At 42.2% G+C, this 18130-nt stretch overlaps 1 protein-coding gene across 7 annotated transcripts in view; it reads right to left on the bottom strand.

Annotated features, from left to right (window-relative positions):
• KCNMA1 (potassium calcium-activated channel subfamily M alpha 1) overlaps nucleotides 1-18130 on the bottom strand; it is a 762000-nt gene that overhangs the window by 66791 nt on the left and 677079 nt on the right. For all 7 annotated transcript variants that reach the window (XM_023509577.1, XM_023509576.1, XM_012801412.2 and 4 more), the window contains 3 exons: nucleotides 8631-8754; nucleotides 3816-4040; nucleotides 45-237 (listed from right to left, as the gene is read on the bottom strand). In XM_023509577.1, the coding sequence (XP_023365345.1) occupies nucleotides 45-237; nucleotides 3816-4040; nucleotides 8631-8754 (542 nt within the window). The remainder of the gene's footprint in view (nucleotides 1-44; nucleotides 238-3815; nucleotides 4041-8630; nucleotides 8755-18130) is intronic.

Below are 18130 nucleotides of genomic sequence, written 5' to 3'. Positions count from 1 at the left end.
GTCCCCCCTAGGCACAGCAAAGAAGTATTACAGGCTGTCCTTACCTTGGGAATTAGCCTGCAAGACCCCGATGCTGTCATCAAACTGCATGGATTTGATGTTGAGTGACGCCAAGATGCATTCCTTGTCCTGCAGCGAAGTATCATCAATATTATTCTGATTGGCTGACAGGATAACGCACATGTCACAGAGGTTGATGTTGACAGCCCTTAAATCAGCCCGACTTAATGGCGTACCCTTTGGCATAGAGGAAAGAAAAAAGAGAGAGGGAAAGAGAGAGAGAGAGAAGCCAAAGTGAGACGGAGAGGGGAGAGGGAGAGAGGAAAAAAATAAAAACAAATTAAAGATTGAGTCGGAGCTTTGGGGAAATTATTTAACAAGTATCTTTTTTATGCCTTGACATTAAGCTGGCCTAACTACGTTCCAGGGAATAGGGGCTGCGCGCTAATCTAAAGGGTAGTCGGTGCTGATGGCAGCATTTTAGGCTCGCTCTCAATACTCAATCAAGCTATTACTAACAAACGCGGGAGAGGAATAATGCCAGGGTTCTACATCTTCTTCCTGCCTGGAAATTGTCTTGATTTAAGTAACTGTCCTGTGGCAACCTCTGGCTTTCAGAATGTAACGAGGGGGTGGGTTTCAAATGCCTGTTTATTTAATAGCAGGTCACTCCTGTCTCAGGCTAAAGACGGCAGTTCCAAGGCAACCAAGGGGAAATCACTCGTGAGCATGGAGTGAGGAGGTGGGGCTGGAGGCTCTGCTCAAATTTTATTTGGAGGCTGGGAGACAGAGGGGAATGAACGTGCTTCTTGCAAAGGGGAGATGGAAAAGAATTAAGCTTCAAGTCATCGAATTGTATTTCACTTTTCAGCAAGCAAATAAAACTCAGGGCAATGGCCTAAGTGTCATTATTAGAGTTAACTATACTTTCAGACATGTATACGATAGAACAGGATGCAACAGGAAAGAGGCTGAGCTGCTCTCCAGATGGGCACAGCTTGGAAAGATCGCTGAGATAGAAGGGTTAGTGAAAAAAAAAAAAAAAAAAAGTTCTGGAATAATTTTGAGAGTACCGTTGCATGTATGTTTTAAAAACCCCACAAAATAAAGCTATGTATTCATAAATATATTTATAGGTGTATGCACATTCAGAGAGAAAGCCCAGGGAAAATACCCACTAAACTAATAGCAGCAATTGCTTCTGAGGAGGGGAATAGGATTGAGAAGGTGAAGGGGATAGTCTGCTTTTGACTTTATAGACTTCTGCATTGTTTGAATATTTTATAACGAGAACGTATCTGTTTATTACTGGTGCAATTAAAAATAAATAAGCCAGTAAACGGATGTTTTTAAACATCAAAAATAGTAACAAAAGACAGTGGGGAAAGCCCAGATAATAACAGAGAATCTGGGAATGCAATGGGAGGGAAACTAGAAGTGTTGGTGTTGCACAGGGTACAACCTCCACGTTCTCTGTGTCCTCAGGAGGACCCACAGTCAAGTTAATAAGGCCATCCCATGTCATAGCTTCTTAACGGCCAAGAGCATCATTTGGGGGGTTCCCATACAGGCACCAGCTTCACTGGTCCTCTAGTCTGAATCCAAGCTTTTGCTTTTTCTGCATGGAGATCTGAGTTGCCTTTGACCCATTCTGTGTAGAATGAGGGTTTGCCAACTGCTATAAATACATAGCAGATATTTATATATCTGGATGGCTCCCTCTCATCTCCCTTTCTGGAGAAGTAGCTTTGAGAAGATGGGACTTAGCTGCGGCAATGGAGCCTATGAACCCTGTTTTATGTCTCAGTGGCAGTCATGATTCTATTCTCAGCCCCCAAAATATCATGGCAAAGTAGAACTACAGGTGAAGGGACGTTTAGTGCTGTGTGTGCTGGGAAGTTGCTCGTTCCAAGCTCCGGAGCAGTGCCTTTTGAGAGAAGAAGAAGAATGCCCTTTTCTCCTATGATCTCTTGGTACAAAATAAGTCTGACCATCTTCCTGAATCATTTTGCCAGCGTGTAAGCTTCAATGACCTGCATCCATATTCTTTTAATTTTCACCTTGTAGAGAAGCCAGCAGTAATTGTGATATAAGGCAATCCCCGTGCGGTTGTATACACATGATTTCAAACCACAAGAAATGCAAGTGACATGCACAGATGTCTCCTGCGTTTCTCTGGGCTGGCCCTTTATGCGGGGTACAATTTAAACAATGACCTGTGTGAAGACACAGGCGAAGGCCCAAGTTGTACAAATGCTGTCGTGCTGGAGTACACTAAATTTTGGAGGACTTGACAAGGATCTGAAAATATGAGAGCTCATTTCCATATGTGAAGGCAGATGGGGGAATGTGTACAAGGTACTCAGAAGGAAACACACACATATAGACATATAGCACGCACAGAGACAAACTCTAGATATGTGTCACACATGCACACGCACACACAGACACACACAGACTCATGTATCCCAGCAAAATAATAAGCTCTTTACAAACAGAATTTTAGAGGTCAGAGGACCATGTGGAAGAGCACGTATGAGAAGGTGATCGTGGAAATACGTAATCAGAACTACCATATTTCTGAAATTAGCAAAGTATATGTTTATGCTCATCTGTGAGCATATTTGTTTATCTTTAGGGGACTATTTTCAACTACGTATGTTTACTAATGCAGCACATTTTTCAGTCCTATATCCAAAAGAGATCTGATATTTTATCTCACTCCCTTAAATATTTTCTGAGCCCCTATTGTAATAGGTATTATGTGAAAACAGTGATTGCTAAGGAGTAATAGTTGGGGCAGGTTCTTACGTGTTCTTGAATCAATTATATTACTTGTTACTTGCCTGCCTTCCTTCTTTCCTTTTCATCTCTGAGGTTCAGGAGTAGAAATAATGGATTTTAGCTTCCTAGGTGGGGAGAAGAAAACCCGGACCTCTTGATAGGTAGAGAAATCCATGTTCTCCGTTTTAGGGATGTGGACTTAGAGCAAAATGTTTAGAGGACAGGTGATATTTGGGTGAGTTTGTGACACGAAGAACTACATCCAATTTGGAAATGCATAATGCTCTACAGTTTTTGCAAGTTTGTGGAGAATACACTGATTATGATTAGGAAGTAGTTAGTCACATGACTCCTAAGTCACCTGTTCCTTATCTTCGCACTAATCATGGGTTCCCAAACTGTCCCTTTTAGCTTGGGGTTCTAGTGCTCTTCAATCAAGAATATCATACACACACGTGTATGTGCACTCTCACACACTCACTTACACACACAACCTTGAACACATTGCTGGGCTTTTGCATAAATGAGGGGGTGGGAAGGGGTTAGCTCTCTGTACAGTAGAAATACTGTACAGCAGACATAAAGAACTCTGTCATTTGCATTTATCTCATCAAAACAGAAGGTGGAACAGATCAAGGTTTTTCCAGGCATTAATAATGCCACCAGAATGCCAGTAGAATGCTATAAATACTTGTATGAACTTTTATGAAAAGCATCACAACACCGAAATGCTCTAGGTTTTGTGTAGACAGCAGCAAGAGAGTGTTTAGACACCGACATGGTCAACACATTTAATGCAGCTAAACTTCATCCCTGATGAGGGACTGAACTTGGCTGCAGATTCCTTTTAATCAGGTCTCCCAGGGTTTGGGCTTTCCCAGACAGAGCAGAGGGGAAGTGCTGAGGCCTCGGGCCCATGCCCAGATGAAGAAGCAGAGGCATGCACAAAGTCGCAACCATTACATCCATCTGGGATTTTCTTTTGTGAATGAAAAGAAGAAAAAACATTGAGAATGTGACCTTGGACTTACAGGCAATATGGACACTTTGGGGAAGTTATGAAGCGTCTCCCATTCCCGCTTGAGGTACTCAATCGAGCCCACGAACACAATGTGCTTGAGCTCATGGTAATGGAAGTTGCTGGCACGGAGCGGCATCACCAGGTTCCGGAGGCCAATCAGGGCTGAGCTGACGTCTCCAAAGATGCAGACCACGACATGGCCACTCAGGACCGTCATGGCGGCTTCGCTTCGGGTCTGCAACAGAGACAAGCATGTGACTGCTGGAGAGAAGACAGCATAGGGCTGTTGTAAGGCTTGAAAAGAAATCATCTGTGCAAAAATCTGGAAGGGCACACCTATAACTTTCAACCTGGAATGTATAAAACAAACTATGTAGCCAAAACGTGTGTACCCCTACTATGCAGCCCTAAAGAAGGATGGAGACTTTCCCTCCTTCATGTTTACATGGATGGAGCGGGAAAATATTCTTCTTAGCAAAGTATCTCAAGAATGGAAGAAAAAATATCCAGTGTACTCAGCCCTACTATGAAACTAATTTATAGCTTCCATAGGAAAGCTATAACCCAATTATAGCCCAAGAATATGGGGGAAGGGGAAAGGGAGAGGAAGGGAGGGGAGAGGATGGGTGGAGGGAGGGTGATTGGTGGGATCACGTCTATGGTTCAACTTATAAGGGTACATGTGAATCTTTCTAAATGTAGAATATAAATGTCTTAACACAATAACTAAGAAAGTGACATGAAGGCTATGTTAACCAATTTGATGAGAATATTTCAAATTGTATATAAAAATAGCACACCGTACCCCATGACAGTATCAATGTACACCACTATGGTTTAATAAAAAATAAATAAATAATATTCTGAAATTTAAAAAAAGAGTCATTTGTTGAGCGGGGCCTGTGACTCAGGGCACAGGCCCCATATGCTGGAGGTGGTGGGTTCAAACCCAGCCCTGGCCAAAAACTGCAAAAAAAAAAAAAGACATTCGCACAAAGAATCAAGAAAACATTTGCTGAGCTCTTGCTATGTGGGATGATGTGCAATTATTTTTATTTCATCATTTTATTTTTATTTTATTTGTTAAATCCATGCCACATTTATCTATAAATTGAGTGTGTACTATATTTATGTAGTAACTATGCCTAAACATACATCCACACATATTGCTATCTTCTTTTACAAAAGACTTAAGGTCTGCCATAGATATATGTAAGCAGAACTTTCACAATGATTTTGGGGGAGGGAGAATAAAAGGGAAAAGGAATACTCTTGTTATTTGGAATGGGAAGTCTTAGTTTCCATGAAACTTTGGATAAAATGAGCTGCCTTTTCTCCTGCTGGGAGGATGATAGATCTCTCTGTCTTGGTCTCAGCTCGAGCAATCTGAGTGTGGAGTTCTAGACTCATCAGTGAGACGTCAGCACATTATTACATCAGCAAGTAGCACACGACATCCTTAGCCCTGGGCTAAATCCCTTCCACCACCTGCTTTTGTATGTCCAGGGAGCTAAAAATGGTTTTCATGTTTCCTAATGGTTGGGAAAAAATCAAAAAAAGAATACTTCATAATATGTAAAAAAATTAAATAAAATTCAAATTCCTGTAACGTTTTACTGGAACACAGCCAAGCTCATACACTGAGATATTGCCTATGGCTGCTTTTATGCTACAACAGCAGAGCTGATTAGTTGCAACCAAGATCGCACAGCCCGCAAAACATACATTATTCATTATAAGACCTTTTGCAGAAAAAGTTTGCTGACCCTTGGTCCAATCCTGCCTTGGGATCCCACTTTGCATACATTATTCAGAGAAAGACCCCTCAAATAATCATTAAAAGGGGCTAGAGATAGATTAGTAAGAGCAACAGGCTAATGTCGTCTTCCAACTCCAGACCTGTCTACAAAGGAGACAAATGAAAGTGCACAATCACCCCATTCAGAGGCAGACCCCAACTTCCCAGGGCATATAAATAGTTAGGCGTTGCTGGCCTTTTGGCTCACCATGCTAGTGTAGAGGATGATAATAGAAGGAGGCCAGCCACAGGCCTTTCTCTGCTTCTCCTGGTCCAATGCCTCCTATCCCTGTCCACCCACTGCCTGCCAGAATGGCCTCATGTGGCTTACAATTCTTTGGGGGAGGCATATTAATGTCTGCAGCACATATCAAACTCTGCTTGATTTAATCCCTAGAATTGACCAGTGCATTGATTGCTTAAATGCCAATATTGCAATTCACGACAATGTCAGGGTTATTATAGTAACCCCCAAGGAGAGGAGGAGGCTAGCTTTCACTCCCTGATCGTTAGAATAAAGCACAGACTGTCACCATTATTGGTTTCCCTCTGCAACAGTCCAGGGAAACCTGAGACACAGGCTGTAAGAAATGCTCTATAAACTGTGACCAAGGAGGACCCACTGGGGAGCTCACATCACATATCATCATTTCATGGAGAAGAAGACCTGGAGTTAGTTATCTGGGCTGCACGGAAGTGTGACTGCCAGGGCACCACCAGCAGAGTCACCTAGTCTGTAACGTGCTGTGATGGGGCTCCTAATTATTTTTAATTGGCCACATCACCTGAGAGGCTAGCTCTCCTCAGCGAACCACAGGAATCTCAACTGGGTTCAAGGGTGGAAGCTGGAGTTCTAGAATGGGGAGATGGGGGAAGTTAACAGAGTGGCTGAGACACAGATGCTGACCCCAGGATCTTAGATCTGGGGATCCAAACACCAATTCTCAGACTGGCCACAGCAACATCACTGAGGGAACTCTGTAAAAATCCTAGTTCCTGAACCTCAGTCCTGGAGAGTCTGATTCTGCCAGGTTTAAGGCTCACTGGAAAAACCACTCATATATTTCTCTAGGTATCTTCTGTTTCCTATGCATCCTCCAAGGTCCAGCCCAAGGTGGGATTTAATAGCCTTCAACTCCTTCCATGCACAACATGTCTGTTCCTGATGAGACTTGCCTGGCCACGGAAACATATGCTAATCCTTCTTCCCTAGATTAGCATATTGTACCTGTCATCAGTTAGCATTAAATACATTGTTTCAGAATTACATTTTATACCTTACATGGTGATTTCCTCACAATCAGGCCCATATCTTACATATTCTAATCCCCAAAGCAATTAGTGACCTATGTACAGTGGGTACACCCTGCTTTACTTCCCCATAGTTCTGTTATCAATGTCAGCAATGTTATTACGTGCTTATTTGTCTGTCTGGAGATCTCTTTGCCCCTTTCTAGAATCCAAGCTCTATAAGAGCAATTGTTGCCAGAGGTTGCGCCTCCAGCCACAAGAGAACAGTGTGTGGCACATAGTAGGCCTCTAATAAATGTTCTGTTAACTGATGTCGTTTTTCAGATGTGATCGGTAGTAACTCACCTCCCTGAACTTTTTTGTGCTCACAGATGTTGATTGGTTGTTAGTTGGCATCCACGTCTCAGGATATCTAGGTAAGTCATGAAAACCCTGGGTCTCGGATAGGGCATCCAGCCTGTAACCTGGCACAGGTGGTGATAGCAGGCTAAGCTGGGACCACCAGAGCAAAGTGCCCCAGAGAACAACGTGAGCATACAAACACAGGCAGCAGCCTTGTAGGTAGCGCCATCTACACTCCTGGTTAGCCAGACAATGGCTGCTTGCTGAGAATTCTGACTTTCTGTCTGAAACAGAAACTTTGCCTGCAACGTCCACACCTCTGAGCCAGCCTCCAGCATGCTGCTGCATTGGCTCTGATTACTTGTTTATAATTAAGTTGTGAAAACACACACAGAGATAAAACACAGGAAATAATCAGGTGTTTTAGGACAATGCCCTTCTGAGGACCTGGAATAGTGCTGGTTTAGGAAGGATGGTCCTGACTTCGGAAGTGATGGCATTTTCCTGGCTGACAGAAAGGAACAGGCCCACAGCAACCTGGGGAATTGTGGTTTGAGGGAGAGAGATCCCTTCTGTCTGACTTCCCTGATTATTAATCCATTTTTCATGGATTAGCAAGACAATAAACTGCAGGAGAGCGGATAGAGGCATTAAACCCGGCACTGTTGCTAGAACAAGAGCAGGGAGTAGCACGGCCTCTTATCTAAGCTGATATTCCTGGGAGAACCCCACTTCTGCTAGGAAAACGTTCATGAGCAATCCACGAAATAGGGCTCACGGTGACCGTGGCTCATCACCGTCATCATTAGCAAGACATCTGCCTGTCTATAATGTGTGCTAAGAAGGATCACAGACATGCAAGGCTATTATCTAGAAGAAAGAAAACATTGTCATTAACAAATAACAAACTGGGTAGCATTAGATTTTTTTCATGGCATTTAACAATATTAATGAGAAGAAGGATAACAGGTAACCTTATTGAGGAGGTATGTGTTGTGTTTTAATCTGCACTACAACCCCATGAGTTGGGATTCATCTCATCTTTGTACACCTAAGAGAACTGAAGTGCATAAAGTGAAGCCACTTGCCCACAGCCGGGTGGCTGTGATTAGCATAGGCAGCCTCGGAACTCGGAGCCACGTCCACTGGAATTACCTACATGCTGCCTCCTGAGATGCCTTCCACCTGGTAGGTCATCACCCAACTGCTATAACGAGCCAATAAATATCCAGAGATCAAAAATCCTGAACATGGCTCCTGTTTCCATCAGAGTTCTAACAGTTTCAACCTATGTTCAGAATTTCAATCATCAAAAGTAATTAAGCACAGGGACAGTATCATCCCACTTTTCACTTTGGAAAACCTCAGTCTTAGCAAACATGGTTTTTGTGCAGACGCTGATGCTATCTATCCTGCTATCTATCCCTGACTCACCAGGATGACTTTCTCTATCTCCTTGGGCGCGCACCAATGAAACATCCCAGTAGAGTCGTATTTCTTCACGTTAGAGTCCATGTTGTCGATCTGATCATTGCCAGGAATTAACAAGGGGTCGTGCCTGGGGAGAAAAAGACCAGAAAACCTAAGTGGAAAATGTGATAAATTATAAATGGAAAGTGCCCCCAGAGTTACATTTCAGAGGACATGAAAGATACAGAGGAAATGGTTTTCACCGAGGGCCATTCTCAGGTTTGCAGAGCCCATCCTTTGGAAGACAATCGTCCCAACTACTGCGCCCATCTGGAAGCGCAGCTGACTTTGGTTAGGATATAACTCTGCCTGTCTCCTGCTCTTCTTTCCCTAAGTGGTCTTCATACCATTTTGAAGACTCAGCCTCCCAGTTTCCAGCTACCTTACTCATCTTCCTCTCATTTTACCAGCTATTTGATCTCCCCAACACACATAGGCACCCCCCCCAAAGGGTTGCTATTAGCATCAGCAATGAAGGGGAAGGAATAGGAACAGAGCCTCATGCTGACTGACTGGCATGAGGATGGAAAGCCAATTACTCGCTCTTTCTGACTACAACTTCTGACGTGATGCTCTTCGCAGTAAAAGCTTTAACAGGCTGCACTTTAAATATTTTAGCAATTTGCCCAATCAGATTTTGCTCTCCCCGGCTGAAGGCCTTTAAAGATTCAGCAGCATGTCACTTCAGAGCAGATTGACTACCAAATGCCCACATCTGGAATACATGATTTCAATCCTAAACAACACCCTCTCTCCTTGCCTTGACAACTGTATTTGCACTAACTGTCCAATGATGGTCCCCCTCCACCCCATCCTCACGTCCCCACTGCAGCATTCCTTGGATGAGAGCCTCCGACTCAGACACATCTTAATAAACTTGTCTCCAATTCTCAGGGGGACGTTCACCTTCTCTGGCCTTGTTCATAGATGGAAAAGGAAGAGGCTTCTAACAAAGTCTCCCCTCCAGTGGGCTGGCAGAGCCTCACTGACAACCTTAAGAATTACGGTAGAACAGGCAGGTCTAACAAGCCTGCTGCATAATTAGTGAGCTCCTGCATCTTGGGGCATAGTCAATGTCTGTGAGTCTCTCTCTGAAAGTGATTCAGCACCTCAGTTTTTAGGAAAGTTATTGTTGGTTTCTATGAAATTGACTTCATATAATTAGGATATGGCTGCAGGCATATTTAACTATCCAGGCAATGGAGCTATCTTTGCTAAATAATACTGTCAACCCAAGACAGAAAATAGAAATAGGTTAATTGTGGAAATTTATTGTGAAATGTTTTTACCTTTTAAATTATCTATTTCAATCAACAAAGGGTGACCTAGGAATCTCTCTTACATGGCTCATAGACCTAGAATTCTTTGAATATCTACCATGACCCTCCCAATATATTCGCCACCTTCACCACATAAGATAGAAAAACTCTTTCTCACTGCATTTATTGATGCTTGAAAATTTGCTTTTAGGTTACACCAAATGACAAATATCATGTGAGGCAATCTTGCAAAGTTACCTTCAACGAACATGCTAGATTCCTATAGGAACTGTCATATCTGATCTTAAAAAGAGAACACAATCCAATTCAGACTAACAGCTCAGTATCTGGGTTGTTGGGAGGTCTTGAAGTGTTGTAAACCACCAGGCCACCTTTCAAATGCTAAACTCGGCCAAAAGTAATAAATGAGGTTGCTGATAAGAACTGGTAGCAGATCATGGAAAAAGCAAATTCTGAGGACTTTTTGTCCTTGAAGAATTTGTAATAGTTCCATAGATATCCAGAATTTAGAAGTGGGTAGAAAGAAGCCACCATAGAGAAATGGTTTGAAAAAATGAACAGAATGAACTCTTTCTAACACTTGAACAACATATTTCAGTGGCAAGATGATCTTAATAAAATTGCCCTGAAGATACAGTGCCAGGTTCAAATTCTCTCGCCCTGTTTACTGGTTGAAGAGAAAGTGTTATCTCAGGAAGGTCTGAAACCTGCCCCCAGTCTATTTATGGTTTTAAAAACACCCAGGACTGGGCTCACATAATATCAACAAGCAAGCAAATGATACAGAAAGCTGAAAAAAAAATTCCTTTTAGAAAAATGTGCCTTGAGGAAAAGGAGGTCCATTTTGGTTTAGAATGTTAAGTTTTTTTCTGGGAAGGAATCAGTCATTGGTAGAAGGGGCCTTCCAACTTCATCTTAGAAAAGTAAAGAAGCAAGCCTGATCAATTGTCCCTCAATAAAAAGAAACAAAGGCAGCTAATTTCAAGTTTCATTAAGTGGAGGGAGGGGGTTGGAAAAACCAGAATTTGAAACTACAGCTATAAGCCATGATTTGCCTGGAATATTCAAAAACACTCGGGAGATATGCCATGCTACTCTCTCCTCTGGACAAATCTCTCAGCCTGGATAATTTAAATGTAAATCATCTGGGATTGCCCTAAAAGGTCTGATTTGAGGAACATCAGAAATCTCTCTGACTGTTATGGTGCTTAGAATTGTAACTTTAGTTTCTGAATCAGTAAAGCAATCAATAATCATGAATTCTCTATTCTGAGTCAAGCAGGGAGAATAGGGTGGTGATTAAGACCAACTGCCTAGTCAAAGAGAAGTCCACAAAATGGCAGCAGAGGAAAAATGTAAAGGGCTACAGTAGACAGTGGAAAATGTTATAGCAAATAAAATACAAGGCAATTATGAGAATACCGAGAAAAAACCGGTTCATTGCCTGGTATTTGAATAGCATCGAAGAAGGTTTTGCAAAAAAGTAGCATTTTCTCTGAGCCGTGAAAAGTGAGAGGACCCTCAGCATATTTCAGTGTTGCTTCACCAGAAGCCATTAGGACCCACTCAGAGAATTGAGGCCCAAATGAAAAGAGCCAAAGAATGGTACCCCAAACTATGGTTAAAATGTCAACTAAAAATGTCAAGTATTACTTGACCTAAGGTATAGAAGATGCAGGCCAGGTATCCAACCTCTTCAGAAGTACAGTGAAGGTCAAGGCGAAGACAGAGTCAATGGATTGAGTGTGGCTGATTGAGAGCAGACTAGGAATGATGCATGAGACTTAGATAGAATAAAAATCACGTTTCCAGCAAAGGAAGAATGTTATAAAAATTGGAGATCTTTCAAACATGAAATGAGTTGTTTCCCAAGACAGTGGGTTTCCTACCATTTAAGACAATTCAGAAGGGCGAGGAATATAGAGGAGATTTAATTATAAAGGTTAAGTGAACCTGGAAGATCTTTGAGATTTGGTGCCTCAAAGATCTTCCAGCAGTGTGCTGTCATTGTGAAGAGAAGTAGCTAGAAGGATTTTGGAGGTACTGGACTGCTGTTGAGCATCAAAAGGCTGAAGGGCACTGAACAGGTGAAGAAAGGTTACTGGAGATAAGAAGCAATGGAGATGTGCTCTATTTACATTCATGGGATTCCACAGAATGAGAAGGAAGTATAGGACATGAATCACTCTAACAAAAAAGAAGAGAGAGAGAGAGTTTGTAACTACTTTGGATGAATTTCTTTACCATGTCAAGTCCTGTAGTAATTTCAAGGGCCTTACAGTGACTTAAGCTGCAGACAGAGGTCTGGCACAGGTGGAGATGAAAAGTCAATTGTCCACAGAGACTTCTGCTTCTAAATTGAGGTTTCTGGAGTTTATATTACAAGAAGTCTGTCCAAGTTTTGCCATGGAGCACACCAACCAACACGGTGGTGGTCCAGGGAGGTCCAGAGGAATCAGGCAATTTGTCGCACATGGAAAGGTGGATCAGAAACCTTCCTGAAGAAGGCATTCCAATATCTTCCCAGTACAAGATGATGAAGAAATCCACCACTCCTCAAAGACTTGTTTGGAACTGAGGAGCAATACTAGATGATACTTAATGACTTTGTATATTTCTTTCACTCACAAAGTAATCCCCAACTTCCTTAAAATCCACCATAATTAATTCAAGGGTCCTTTGTCAGTTTCAACTTAGGGTAATAGAAACTCTATGAGGTGAGGCACATCTACTCTTCTGGTGTTACAGGCTAAATTTTGTTCCTTCCCCTCCACCAAATATGCATGTTGAAGTCCTAATCCCCAGTACCTCAGAATGTGACCATATTTTGAGGCAATGATCTTTAAAGAGGTAATTAATTTAAAATGATGTTGTTGGGTGGTCCTTAATCCAATATGACTAGCATCTTCATAAGAAGAAGAAATATGGACACAGAGGGAATACCATGTGAAGACAGGAAAAGATGGACATTAACAAGATGAGAAAGAGGCCTGGAACAGACCCTTCGCACACAGCCCTCAGAAGGAAATAACACTGCTGAGACTTTGATCTCAGACTTCTAATTTACAAAACCATGAGAAAATAATTTCTATGGTTTAGGATAATGGGTGTGTGGTACTTTGTTATAACATTCCTAGCAAATTAATATAATAGCATTCACTTTTAAGCCCAAGACACCCCTTAGCAGATGACCCTGGCAGCCCTTCTTGAATCTTAGGTTTTCCTGTCCATTTGAAGGAAAAAGGCACCCTGCCACTACTTTAGGAATACATGGAAATACACCAGTAATACACAATACCTTCTTCAAAGGTTTTGGGCTAATGTCCCTTTCTTCCTTGGCACCACCCTTGCATCCCCCACCAGCAACATACATACAGAATTAGACCTGTGTGCTCTGCCAGTGTGGTGACTGCTCCCTGGTCTTTAACTTACACTTGCATTTGAGGATCTGTACTAATGACAACCCAACCTAAGGCAAAGAGGAAACATGAAAATTAGCCAGTTGGCCAATCAAACTGAGCAAGTCCATCTCCAAACAGGGTGTTTGGCAGTTGATATTACTGAAGGCAACAAACCACTTATTTCCTAATGACAGCATGCCAGAGAGGTTAGGTGAGCTGCCTCCTGAGTCAACATTCAGTTAAAGCAATCCAGAACAAGTATTTAACTCTCTTCAATTCTATGAAAGCTGAGAGAGGTGAGGAAGCTGCAGAAGAAAAGTCTGAGAGATTGGTTCACGGGGTTTAGGGGAAGAAGCTGTCTCTGTAACATAAAAGTACAAGTGAAGCAGCTAGTGCTAATACAGCTATAGCACGTTATCTAGATCAGCAGTTCATAACCTGTGAGTCGTGACCCCTTTGTAACAATGAAAATACATCCTGCATATCAGATATTTACATTATGATTCATAACAGTAGCAAAATTACAGTTATGAAGTAGCAAAAAAAATAATTTTATGGTTGAGGGTCACCACAACATGAGGAACTGTATTAAAGGGTCACAGCATTGGGAGGCATTAGGAAGGTTGAAAACCACTGATCTAGATGATCTAGTTAAGATAATTGATGAAGGTGGCTAGACACCCAGGTTTAGACACACCAGACAACAGGTTTTCCATATAGATGAAACTGCCTTCTATTGGAAGAAGATGCTATCTAGGACTTTCATAGCTAGAGAAGAGAAGCCAATGCCTGGCTTCAAGCCTTCAAAAAACAGGTTGACCTTCTTACGAGGCACTAATACAGCTGGTGACTTTAAGTTGAAGCCCTTGCTCATTTACCATTCTGAAAATACTAGGGTATTTAACAATTAGGGTAAATCCACTCTGTGTGTGCTCTATCAACAACATATGCCTGGAGACAACACATCTGGTTTACTGAATATTTCAAGCCCACTGTTGAGATCTACTACTCAAAAAAAAAAAAAAAAAAGAATTCTTTTTAAGATACTACTGCTCATTGACAATGCATCTAGTTACCCAAGAGCTCTGATTAAAGGTGTTTTCATGCCTGCTAACACCTCATCCATTTTGTACCCATGCATCAAGAAGTAATTTTGACTTTCAATCTCATTTAAGAAACACATTATAAGACTATAGTCACCACAGATAGTGATTATTCTGATGGAGCTGGGCAAGGTAAATTGAAAATCTTCTGGAAAGGATTGACTATTCTAGATTCCATTAAGAACATTCATGATTCCTAGAAGGTCAAAATACTAACATTAACAGGAATTTGAAAGAAGTGGACTTTGAAGTTCCAAGACTTTAAGGGAGGAAGTAATTGTAGATGTGGTAGAAGTAGCAAAAGAACTAGAATTAAAAATGGAGAAACGAATGGCTGAATTGCTGTGAACTTATGATAAATTTGAACGGATGAGGAGTTGTTTCTCACAAGTAAACAAAAAAATTGATCTTTTTTTTTCTTTTTGAGATGGAACGATACCTCTGAGGAAGATGCTGTGAACATTGTTGAAATGAAAACACTTTTGCTTTTCACTTAAATGATAATGCCGAGTTTGAGAGGATTGACTTTAATTTTGAAAGAAGTTCTGCTGTGAGTAAAATGCTATCAAACAGTATCATGCACTATAGAGATCTTTTGTGAAAGGTGGGGTCAATCAATGCAGCAATTTTCACAGCTGTCTTATTTTGAGAAATTTCCACAGCCACCCTAGCTTTCAGCAACCACCAACATCAAGGTCTGACCCTCCACCCACTAAAAGATTATGACTTGCTGGAGGCCCAGATGATTATTTGCATTTCTTACCAATGACATATTTTTTCATGGGGTAACAAGGAGAGATTTTATTTAGGAAGAAGGAAGGGAAAGTTTAGAATACTTCCAAAGAGAGTTAGATGTCAGTCCCTCTCATGAAGAAGAAAAGGTGAGAGAGACCAACATTTTTAATTAGGGTACTGACATTGCTTTTTTAGACATAATGCTATTACGCGCTTAATGACTACATTAGAGTCTAAACATTAATTATATATGCACTAGAAATCCCCCTCAAATTGCGTGCTTTGCTTAATTGCAGTATTTATTTTGTTGGAGTGGTCTGGAACCAAATCTGCCGTATCTCTGAGGTATGCCTATGAAAGATCCTTGTTTTGAGGGTTTTCAGAGCAAGAAATGCCACTTGCCATCAATTAATCTCGGGAAGTGAACTAAATGCCCTGTTACAGCAGGAACACAGAAAGCCCGCCTTGGAGACAGCAGCCTAAAGCAAAACCACTAATCCCTTTTCTAGCAAACCTGCTGTGAGGAAGTCAGTGTTATATTTTAAAGAGCACAATTCCCCTTATGGGCAAAGCCAGCAAATCCAAGTTTGTTCTGTGGCACTGGGTTCAACGCTGGACTTCAGAAATTTATATTAAAGTACAAGTAACCAACCAACAAAGCAAAAAGTGATGAAAGAGGAAAGTTGCAAAATGGCTGGAAAATTGCAGCCTTTCCTCTGTTTGATTTGTAAGACCCTCTATCTTACTGCCTGATAAGGTCTTTCCTGTCATTATGAACATCCCATGTAAATTAAGGACAACCCTGCAGCAGTCTCCCTGGGAGATGGGAGGCTTGATAAAATGCAGGAGGAGTTCTCATTCCCCTGCAGGCCTTTCATCTAAGCGGCAAATCCCAACTTCATTGAGCATCTATTATGTCGGGCCCCACGCTGGGGATACCAGGACATTTCTCAGGCTGCACAATTTTGCTCAAATGTTCCTCATAAAGCCATTGTCCTGGACAACCAAAGAAACAGAAGTTGTTGACCTCCCCAGGAATTCCTACAGAAGTGTGAGACGCTCCTTCAGAGATAGGAATGTGTATGCCTGTGTCATCCACTAGAGGGTGAGCTTACTTAGGGCAGGAATGGCCTATTATACTCCTTGAATATTTCCAGAACCCAGCAGAAGACACAAACAAACAAAAGGATCTGCCAAATGATCTCTAGTCTCTGAACAGTCTTGAACCAGCTAACAGAGAAATTTGCCAAACTGGGTCAGACCTGCCAGAAATTTGTCCAGGGATAGCCTCCTTCTTTACCTTTGATATTTTGCAACAATTTGCTTTGGGAACAACTAGGGCTTTGGTACCATTTTTAACCTATAGGGATTACACATGAATGAAGGCATAGAGTATTCACCACAAAGGAAGTCATCCTGAAATGAAGGTCAATGCTAAATTAAGTCTTTAACCAATTGAGGCTGCCTAGGGTGTGCCAAGAGCCAGCTACTGTAACTATCAGTGGGGAGGACTTGTGCATGGTGTCAACAGTGCTCAAGACAGCTGTTTCTATTTAAGCAACTACCTGGTGCCCCATTGCAAAGGCTGACCATCTAAGAGGCGGGCTTCTGATGCTTCAAGCTTCTCTCACTGCTCTGGTTCTTTAAAATGGTGCTTCTCAAAGTATGGCCCCAGATCAGCAGCATCCGAATCACTGGAAAGTTTCATAGAAATTGTAAAGTCTTGAGCTCCAGCCCAGACCTACTAGACTTAGGGGACCGTGGCCCGGCAAACTATGTTTTAACAAACCCTTCCAGGTGATCCTGACACCTGCTAAGCATAAGAACAATTGCTCTTACATTTTTCCCACACGGAGAATCTATCTGGCTTGAACAATCCTACCAAAGTTAGCAACTTCCAGCAACACACAATCTATGTGGCTAGGGCTCCAGCAAGGCCAGAACTAGAGCGAGGCAAGGGAGGTGCCCAGGGTGCAAACTCGAAGGAGACACCTCCATCCTAGTCGCCCATCCTGCCTCTCTAACATTCTAGAAATTGAGAACTTGTGTTAGGTAACACTTGGTGATTCTTACCCTAGATGCTATTCTAATGATTCTCTCTTGCTGACCTTTCTTTCCATGAGCTAACCAGCAAATTAATAAACCCAAAATAAGCAAGTTAAATATTAGTCTGTGTAATGTGCAACACTTATAATTGGAATTCATTGCTCTGTCTTCCTTTTCTCCATCTTTTCTTCCACTCCACACAAGACAACATGGCCTCTAATGACTGAGTCATTGACGAGTGTTCAAGAGTGTCAGGTCATACAGGTGGGTCTCAGCCTAAAGCAGCCATAAGAGACTGAGCTCGATCTCAGGGGCTTTCCTCAGGAAGGCTCATATTTGCCTGCCCAGCACCATAAATGGCTCCAACTAGATCTGTCTCTTTCTTGGGTGCCTTTGACTCTTAGATAAATACTATTTCCTGCTACTTTGCAAGAATCCTGACTTTTGGATTATGGATCCTGCCTTAAGTCATCCTTTCTGGGGCTTCCCCACTCCTGGTAATGATCATTGTGCCCCAAACCCCACTGCCCATCGCTCTGCCCCCATCTCTCACCTGATGACCATCCTAGGAAGCCACCTTAACAAAATTCTCAGACCAGGCTCCAGCTACCCTGACAAAAGTAGGGTCCTTTTCAGCTGCTCTTTGTCTGTCCACCTGTCTTATTTTCCCTGTTGCCACCTGAGACATCAGCTCTTGTTAGATAGCTAGCATTTTTAGAGGAAGAAGGAAATTACTGCCTTGATGCTTGGGAGGCAGCCCGGGAGCACCACCATGTCTGTCAGCCCTAGAAGGGACTGTACAAGACACTCTTGAAATGAGAGGCCAGAATAATGACCCTCTGCTGAGCATGACCTTGTCTGGGGAGCTGCATCCAGTCTACCTAAGCCTTGGTACCATG

This window comes from Otolemur garnettii, unplaced genomic scaffold (genome assembly GCF_000181295.1).
Source record: "Otolemur garnettii isolate 467f Iridium unplaced genomic scaffold, OtoGar3 scaffold00008, whole genome shotgun sequence".
In the NCBI taxonomy this organism is placed as follows: Eukaryota; Metazoa; Chordata; class Mammalia; order Primates; family Galagidae; genus Otolemur; species Otolemur garnettii.
The sequence above is the reverse complement of the archived record's forward strand: the minus strand, read 5'-3'. Positions and strand labels throughout refer to the sequence as shown.